At 37.8% G+C, this 8226-nt stretch overlaps 1 protein-coding gene across 1 annotated transcript; it reads left to right on the top strand.

The window, feature by feature from the left end:
- Positions 1 to 3125: 3125 nt before the first annotated feature.
- LOC143883588 (protein ROH1A-like) lies at positions 3126 to 5337 on the top strand. Its single transcript, XM_077386929.1, has 2 exons — positions 3126 to 3647; positions 4548 to 5337. Exons 1-2 carry the CDS (start codon positions 3186 to 3188, stop codon positions 5271 to 5273), a joined length of 1188 nt encoding a protein of 395 aa, XP_077243044.1. The 5' UTR covers positions 3126 to 3185; the 3' UTR covers positions 5274 to 5337.
- Positions 5338 to 8226: the final 2889 nt, after the last annotated feature.

Below are 8226 nucleotides of genomic sequence, written 5' to 3'. Positions count from 1 at the left end.
AAACCATGGATGCCATTGATTTCAACGCTTACATGAAGGCTTAACAAATGCATTCAGTGAAAAAAAAAACATAAAGCGGTAGGAATCATTCTTGAGTTTAAGCATACCAGAAAAATATTAATTTTCCTTTCAACATCCCTAGACAGTTCCACATCACACCAATAGACAGACAAAGAGAGAAACAAAACAAAACAATGTAATAGAAGGCAAATAAAGCAGTGAAAGAACAAATAGGAAAAAAAAAAACAAAACAAAACAGATGAAGAGGCCAACTGACCTGTTGAAGAGGGGTTGTGTGTAAAGATGTTGCCAGTGAAGCCAACTCTTAAACAGCAGTATGGTTCATGCCGTTTGGCATTGAAAAGACGGAAGCCTTTGATTTGATGATAAGTATTCGTAACGTTAGGATATAGTCAAAGATAATTTTATGCATTTATTGTTAGAAACGTTGTTAATTGGGTTTGTTTGGAGACGTAATCAATAATAGAATTCGAAGAGATATCGTTAATTACGGGATATAGATATATAGGGCAAGATTTTTTTTAGGATCCAAATCGTTTTCTAAATATGAATCGTTTTGGAAACTGATAATCATGCCATTTACAAAAATCAAAAGACACGGGATTTAAGGAGATGCTCCTGAAATGCCTTCTTTTGCAAATTTGAAGGGAATTTTGATAGAGGGAGAGATATTATAGGAGATTTAATTGCCGAGTTAGGAGAGAGAAAGAGATATAATAGGAGAATCAATAGCTTTTAATAGGAGATTTAATAGCTTTCTTCCATATAAAAGATGGCTTCTTAAAATTGCGTGATAGAGGAGGAGCTGACACGTGGCACCACCTCGGCTTAGAGGATTCCGCTTTACTTATATATATAGGATTTGCTAAAAGGTCCCTAAAACTCACGAGCTTCAATTTTCTTCTTTAAAAATTCTAAAATGGCAAATTTACCCCCAACCCATTTAATCAGTTTTAGCGTTTTTTATTTCCCTTCCAATATTTTTGGAAAAAAACTAGGAAATAAGCAACAATATTATATCTTCCAATATTCTCCTCAAAAAACCTTCAACAAAAAGAAATCATTTTAGGAATTAAATATATTGAAATTCCCTCTATAATAAATTAAATAGGGTCGGTTTGAATTATCTTTTCTTCATAGATAAATAAAGTAAGAAATTTTAGGAATATTTTTCGTTTCTAACTTTTCTAAGAAATTCCTATCGTAGTTGGATTACAAGAAAATATCTCTGATGGAAAATTATTTCTATGGAAATATTTTTCATTGAGGAATTTTGGCTAATTAATTTAGAGGGATAACATCATAAACCGAAGGTCCCTAGCTGAAAGATTGAATAGGGTTGGTTTACCTTACCTTTTTTTTATGTGTAAGAAATAAGAAATTTTAGATTTTTTTCCTTTCCGAACTATTGTTTTGGGAATAAGAACTAGGATTTGGCTTTTAATCTTAGGGGAAGAAGAAGGGAGAATGTCAAAGGGAAAGTCAATATTGGAAGAGATAATATTGTTGCTTATTTCCTAGTTTTTTCTGAAAATATTGGAAGGGAAATAAATAAATGCTAAAACGGATTAAATGGGGGAGGGGGGGGGGGGGGGGTTGTAAATTTGCCATTTTAAAATTTTTAGTGGAGAAAAATGGTGTTCGTGAGTTTTAAGGACCTTTTAGCAAATATTTTCTCAAAGTAGGAATGTTCAGATAATATGCTTTTCTTAGGGACTAATTAGCAATTATTTTGCCATGTAGAGACTAATAAGCAAAATTCCCTTTTGAAAACTATAATATTCCTATGACAGCCCTTTAAATACTACACGATAAAAATTGGAGTGTCTGTTTATCAAAACATTAGAGTGCGAAAATCATTTCCCTTTTATAAATGTAATAATTCTAAATTAGTTATTTAAAGAAATGAATTCATTTAAAATTACTAAAACTACTAAAAACCCTCTAGATCAATACTAGGCATTTTCCGGTGACCAAATGCACCTAACGGCCACCGAGGCATCACCATGTGGAGAATTTGACGACAAAGAAAACAAAAACAAAATCTACGTTAGGTTTTGGATCAGTTTTTCAGCCGCCAACAAACCACCTTTCATAAGCCGAATATTTCTCCGACAACATATTCTTTGGGCAGAGAGATCCCAATAGACAGTGGCTGCGTCCGAATGCTGGGACAGCTATCGTAGTAATGGTATTAGAAAGAAAATTTAACCCTTTAAAAAGGGTGGTTTGGTCATTTGTAGCATTGATTGATTAAATTACCGACCATCTCATAAGCCAATTACTCAGTAACCCTTTTTAATATTCTATATATTTGTTGGGAAATGATATATAAACTCTCTTGTCTTTAGGGGTGGCAATGGTTCGATTTCGGTTCGGTTCGACCCCCAAACCGAACCAAACCGAAATTTGAATCGGTTTGGTTTTGCCAAACCGAAACCGAACCAAAACCAAATTTTCGGTTCAGTTCCTCCAATTTTTCCACCTCTTACTCATAATCATTGAAAATATTCGGTTTCGGTTTGGTTTGCCCAAACCGAACCAAACTGAAATTTGAATTGGTTTGGTTTAACCAAACCGAAACCGAATTTTCGGTTCGGTTTCAGCTCGGTGCCGGTTCGGTTCGGCCAATTTTGCCACCCCTACTTGTCTTCCTAGCTTCTTGGAGATTATAACAGCCTTTAATTAGTAGCTTATTAAGACTGTAAAATAAGAAAAGGCTACTGATATTCAAACTGTCATGTTTTAATAATTGCACAAACTCAGCTTTTATTTTCCTTTTTAATTGGCTTTTTCGACCTTTTTGGGAAGTGTAATTACCTCCTCCTGCTATTGAAATAATAAAAGGCAAAATAAGTTAGTGCAATTATTAAAACATGGTAGTTCCAATATCAGTAACCTAAGAAAAAAGAGTATTCATTGCATTAACACAAGAGAGTGTAGATACCATTACTTTTTAGTTGGCATTTGTCCTGCTCACCGAGCAAGCAAAATCCCATTTACGTAATTATACTAACAATCAGGGACATTTCAGTAGTCTTGAGATAACGTAACGCACATAAAATCCAACCTTTGTTCTTTCCAAATCCCCTCTCTCTCAACATTTCAAACTCTCTTCCTCTCTCTCCCAAAAGCCAAAGAAGAAGAAAGAGCAGAGAAAAACAATGCCGGTAACAGAATTTCAGGGATCTTCCGTTCCTTTGGCCCTCCGCTGCCGTTCAATCCTCACCATCCGTCGAAACCACGTCGTCTCCATCGACGGCAACCGCGAACAAGAGCTCGAAGACTTCGAACTTTTCCAAAAACACGTCACCGATCGCTTCCTCGACCTCTCCTCGCCGGAATCTGGCCTCCTCTCCCTCCCATGGCTCCGAAAACTCCTCGAAACCTTCCTCCTCATTGAGGAAGAATTTAAATCCATGCTCATACTCGGCCGCAATTCCTCCTCCATCGCCAAACCTCCCTACGATCGCCTCATCTCCGAATTGCTAGACCGTGCGGTAAAAGCTCTCGATATTTGTAATGCCATTACCGACGGCGTAGATTCCATCTCCCACTGGCAGAAACAGGCCGTCTCCGCCCTCAAGCAAAACTCATTAGAAGGACAATTCCGACGCACAAAGAAGGTGTTGTAACCAAACCAATTACTCCAAGAGCTTAAGCCATTAGAGACTTAAGAGTGTTAATACTAAACTCAAGGCTTGCAAAGATCAGATGAAAGGGAGCGCCCATTGATTGCTCCTTACCAAAGTGCAGTTAATGTTCTTTGACTTTTACATTTTAAAAATGCGTTTTGGTGACGGGCAGACAATTATCGCCCTTCCATCTGATTTTTGCAAGGGCACCCTTTAGTTTAGCGTGATTTTATATGATGTAAGCCTGCATATATATAGTCTAGTATTTGTCAAAAAGACACCATGGGATGATCCAAACCGTCCATCTGATGGCCATTGCGTAAATAGTTTCTGCCCCAAGAATCGTATCCATAGGATGATCCCAACCCTCCAATCTATAGATATTTCCAGAATTTGCAGTTCCTCTTTTGATCGGAGGTCTAGGAATATCTTATGTGAATGATTTTTTGGGCACAGCCTATTTATTTTGTGGGTCATCAAATGGACGGTTTGGATCATCCTATGGTGTAAGCCGTACAGTACTATTAAAAAATACTAGACTATACGGGCTTACACCGTATAAAAACTCTACTTTAGCATTCCTCTTTGACCATTTATATACTTCAACACCCCGCTTGTGGAGGAACTGGAGGAACTTCCTCCAAACTGTTCTGAATCCAAGTTCTGTTCTGCTGTACGCATTCGCCCCCATTTTAACGTGATTTGTCTTCAAAAAGCATTAAAGTTGCCCACTGTTGAAAATCTCGTCTCCCAATTTTTATATCAAAGTTGTTGGGTTTGAACCCAGGATTTGGGGTGAGGCAGTCACGCACTGATACCAAGTGAAAAAACCAGTTTCTCCAAAGCTAAAGCTGTTAAGACTGTTATTTAATCATTTACATACTTCAACAGGTGTTGGCCGCGGTTGTGGCAGGGATGACCCTTGATGACAGGCAGAGCAGTAGCAGAACAACAGAGAGGAATTGGTCGTTCGGCCTGAAAACTAGCACCACCTCCACCGCCACTGAAGGCAGCATGATCAAGGATCATGAGAGCAGGCATTCGAGATCATTATCTTGGAGCGTATCAAGACATTGGTCTGCCACGAAGCAGCTGCAGGCTATGACAAGTAGTCTGGTTGCTCCTCGCGGAGCAGAGCTGAATGGGCTGGCATTACCAATTTACACAATGAATTCAATTTTGGTGCTTGTGATGTGGGTTCTTGTTGCTGCCATTCCTTGCCAGGATCGTGCTGGATTGATGATGCATTTTCCGGTCCCACCCAGACAATTGGCGTGGGCGGGTCCAATGATTAGCTTACAGGAGAGAATTGTAGAGGAGTGGAAGAAGAAGGAGAAGACTAATTCGGCGGGGTTGTTGGAGGAATTGCAGAGATTGGAGAAATGTGGAAATGTGTTGATTAAAATGGAGGATTCTTATCAACAGATGGACGCAGAAAGGAGAGATGAAGTTGGAATTCAAGCTGATGATTTGGAGAAGGTATGTACAAGTATGGAAGAAGGGATGGTTCCTTTTCGGCGACAAGTTAGAGAGGTTTTTCATAGGATTGTTCGTAGTCGAACCGAGGTTCTTGATTGCCTGGATCGAGCTAGTCGATCCTCGACACTGGTTTTGTAGGATAGTTTCTTTCTGGCTTTGGTTTTAAATCCATGTTTTACTACTGTAGGTAAGGACATTTGTTCAATATTATCTTATCCTTGATTATAAAGCTTTGGGATTTCTCTGTTTTTTATCTGTAGATTCAGCTTTAGATCTAACAATTTCCTTTGGTGGGTTGACTCTGTTTTTTCTGCCTATAATCTGCAGTGCAAAAGACAGCCACAATGAAGACAGTCGAAAGAGGGTGTTTGATCTGCAGGAATTCGATTAAATTTTCTGAATTAAACACGAATTTTACGCTGTGACTGGTTAATTTCTCAAAATTTATTTATAAATCTGGTGAAAAATTCAAAATTTTATGGATAGAAAAACACATAAAAATAGAAAAACATAAAGGTTTTTTCTTCTGAAAAAGAGTGCTAACAAGACACGAGGAGGGCCATATCTTTAGGACTGCCAATGTCAATAAGGCTCTTTTAGGGGGTGCAACTTGGGTCGGTTTGGAACGATTGACGCCAACCCTAACCCAAAGCGAGATAGCATTCCCTCAACCCAGTCCAACCCAACCCGAGCCTCAGGAAGAGGATGGTCAACTCTAACCCGACCCAGTTGAGGATGGACAACCCTAACCCAACCCAACTAACCCGAAATCTGGTTGGGTTGAGTCTGGCTGGGTTCAGGTTCACCTAGGGCCAAACAGAAAAATATAATAACCCAAAGAAAATCAAGACAAAATTAGAAGACAAAGGTCGGGTTGCCTAAGGCCACAACCGTGACCTAGCTTGAGCCAAAATCAGGTTGAACCCGTTGGGTTTGGGTTGAGCCTGACCCAAGTTGCACCCCTGCTCTTTTAGTCTCAACCTCAAATGGATATAAAACAAAATTTACCCCTACTTTTCACTTCAAATGGACATAAAATTTGTTTTACACCTGTTTTACGTCGGAAGAAACAGAGTCTAAATAAATTTTCACATTCTATATCATCAAGAGAAAACTGTCCCTTGGTATGCCTTTAATGGCTGTCTCGAACTAACTTATGTAACCCAACTTCTAGTTGTGTTAGAACGTTTTTGTTCACTGCCCTGTGACAAACAATCCGCTAAAAAAATGAGCTAATTTTACATGATTCTTATCTCTAGATTGGGACTGCAGGGTATTACTTCAATGGAATTCGATGTAAATTCGTTCGGTAAGGATCATTCAATTAGGTGAAAACTTTTTTTCCAGTTGCACTCTTAGTTTACCCTGTTCTAGTAAACTTTAACAGAACGAAGGGCTCCATTAGCTGCAAGTGGAACTAACAGTAAATAATAAAAGGATGTGGATTATCGCTAAATTTGTGTGAAACAATATATGACATGGTTGAAAATATCCAAGAACCAGATATACTAGGAATTGCATTCGAAAATCAGAGAGAATTTGATGTTGATTGAAATGTACTATCAAAGTGAAGCAGGTGAAATCATTCTAAGCATAATAAATACTAAATTATGCAAGTATACTTATGATACATCTATTATCTATATATTTGATTGCAAAACAGAGAGAGATAAATCTTTCCCATAACTAATTTTGATCCTATCACTATAAAGTGATTTAGTTATGATAAATCTATATACAATATAAACATTATAACATATAAGCAGGTGAAGTATATGAGGATATGGAAAGGGAGCTGATATATTCACGCATTTTCTTCCCTGGGCCACCCCTTTACCTAGGGGTGTTCATTGTTCGGTTATAACCAGGGACGGAGCCGGGAGGGGGGGGGGGGGGGGGGGGGGGGCAATTTTCCCCCTTGGGATTTTTTCGATATTGTTAGTTCTATGGGATTTTTTGGTATTGGAATTAGTAGTTTTTTTTTTCGACAAATGCCTTGTGAGTTTTCATTGGTTTGGACTTTAGATGTGCTAAATTTTTTTTCAACAAATGCCTTGTGAGTTTTCATTGGTTTGGACTTTAGGTGTTGCATGTGGGCAGCATTTTTCATTGGGAAAGCCCACAATTTTCAGTGGGACTGTTGGGCGTTAGATGGAAACCTAACCAAAGAAGAGGAAGAGAGAGAGAGAGAGAGAGAGATTTTGACTACTCAGGCATGAAACATAGAAAAGCAAGGTGGAGAGAGAGAGAGTGGCTGAGATTTTATATGAAAGAGAGAGAGAGAGAGAGAGAGAGAGAGAGAGGCTGCAATTTTATAGGGTAAGTGCCCATAAAGTCTAGTGTTTTTCACAAATTACAATGGGCCTACTTCACAGGATGATCTAAACCGTTCATTTGTTGGGCCACAACATAAATAGGCTGTACAATGTAGACAATCTCCATAGGATGATCCTAACCCTCCAATCTATAGAGGTTTATATAATGTGCAAACCCTTTACAGATCAAAGGTTTGGGTCATCTCAGCACTCACCATATAAAATCTCTAGGTTCATATTTCTTTCAACGAGGTGAAAGTTGTGAGTCGAAAATTGATAATTGGACTCAAAATTTGTTAATTTAGTTTTGACTGCAATTATCAGTTTTAGACGATCGGTTCTCAAATCCAAAAACTCTATAAATACATAAGATAAAAGATACATAAAAAGGTAGAACGAGAATTTTCCATTAATGTTTTGAAAATACATAAGATATAAGAGATATATTGTTGGCATTTATAGATTGCAAATTACCATTTCAAAAAAAAAGAAAGAATTATAGATTTTAAATCTATGTTCATGTCTGTTTAGTTTGTGTAACTATCTTGCTCATAAACAAAGAAAAAATCAGGGTTGATTGTAAAAATCCCATGAGTTTTCTTTGCAGCATGAGCTTTTAATAAATGCGAATGATTTTTTAAGATTAAAAGCAAATTGAATTGAAATTTGTGTAATAATTTGAATTTTTGATTTTAGAATAATTTATTGATTACGGTTACGGTATAAAAATCCTTCTTTGCCCCATCTAGAGCAAATTTCTAGCTCCGCCCTGGTTA

The sequence above is a fragment of the Tasmannia lanceolata genome, unplaced genomic scaffold, assembly GCF_043159265.1.
Source record: "Tasmannia lanceolata isolate RefF3 unplaced genomic scaffold, GAP_Taslan_0.1 ptg000008l, whole genome shotgun sequence".
Lineage (NCBI taxonomy): Eukaryota > Viridiplantae > Streptophyta > Magnoliopsida > Canellales > Winteraceae > Tasmannia > Tasmannia lanceolata.
This window is presented reverse-complemented; position numbering and strand designations above follow the sequence as displayed.

Bases quoted from the DNA above. Each gene is read 5' to 3' on its own strand.
- LOC143883588 (XM_077386929.1), top strand. From the start codon at position 3,186: ATGCCGGTAACAGAATTTCAGGGATCTTCCGTTCCTTTGGCCCTCCGC. The intron at 3,648-4,547 runs GTGTTGTAACCA...ATACTTCAACAG, and splicing joins AATTCCGACGCACAAAGAAG to GTGTTGGCCGCGGTTGTGGC.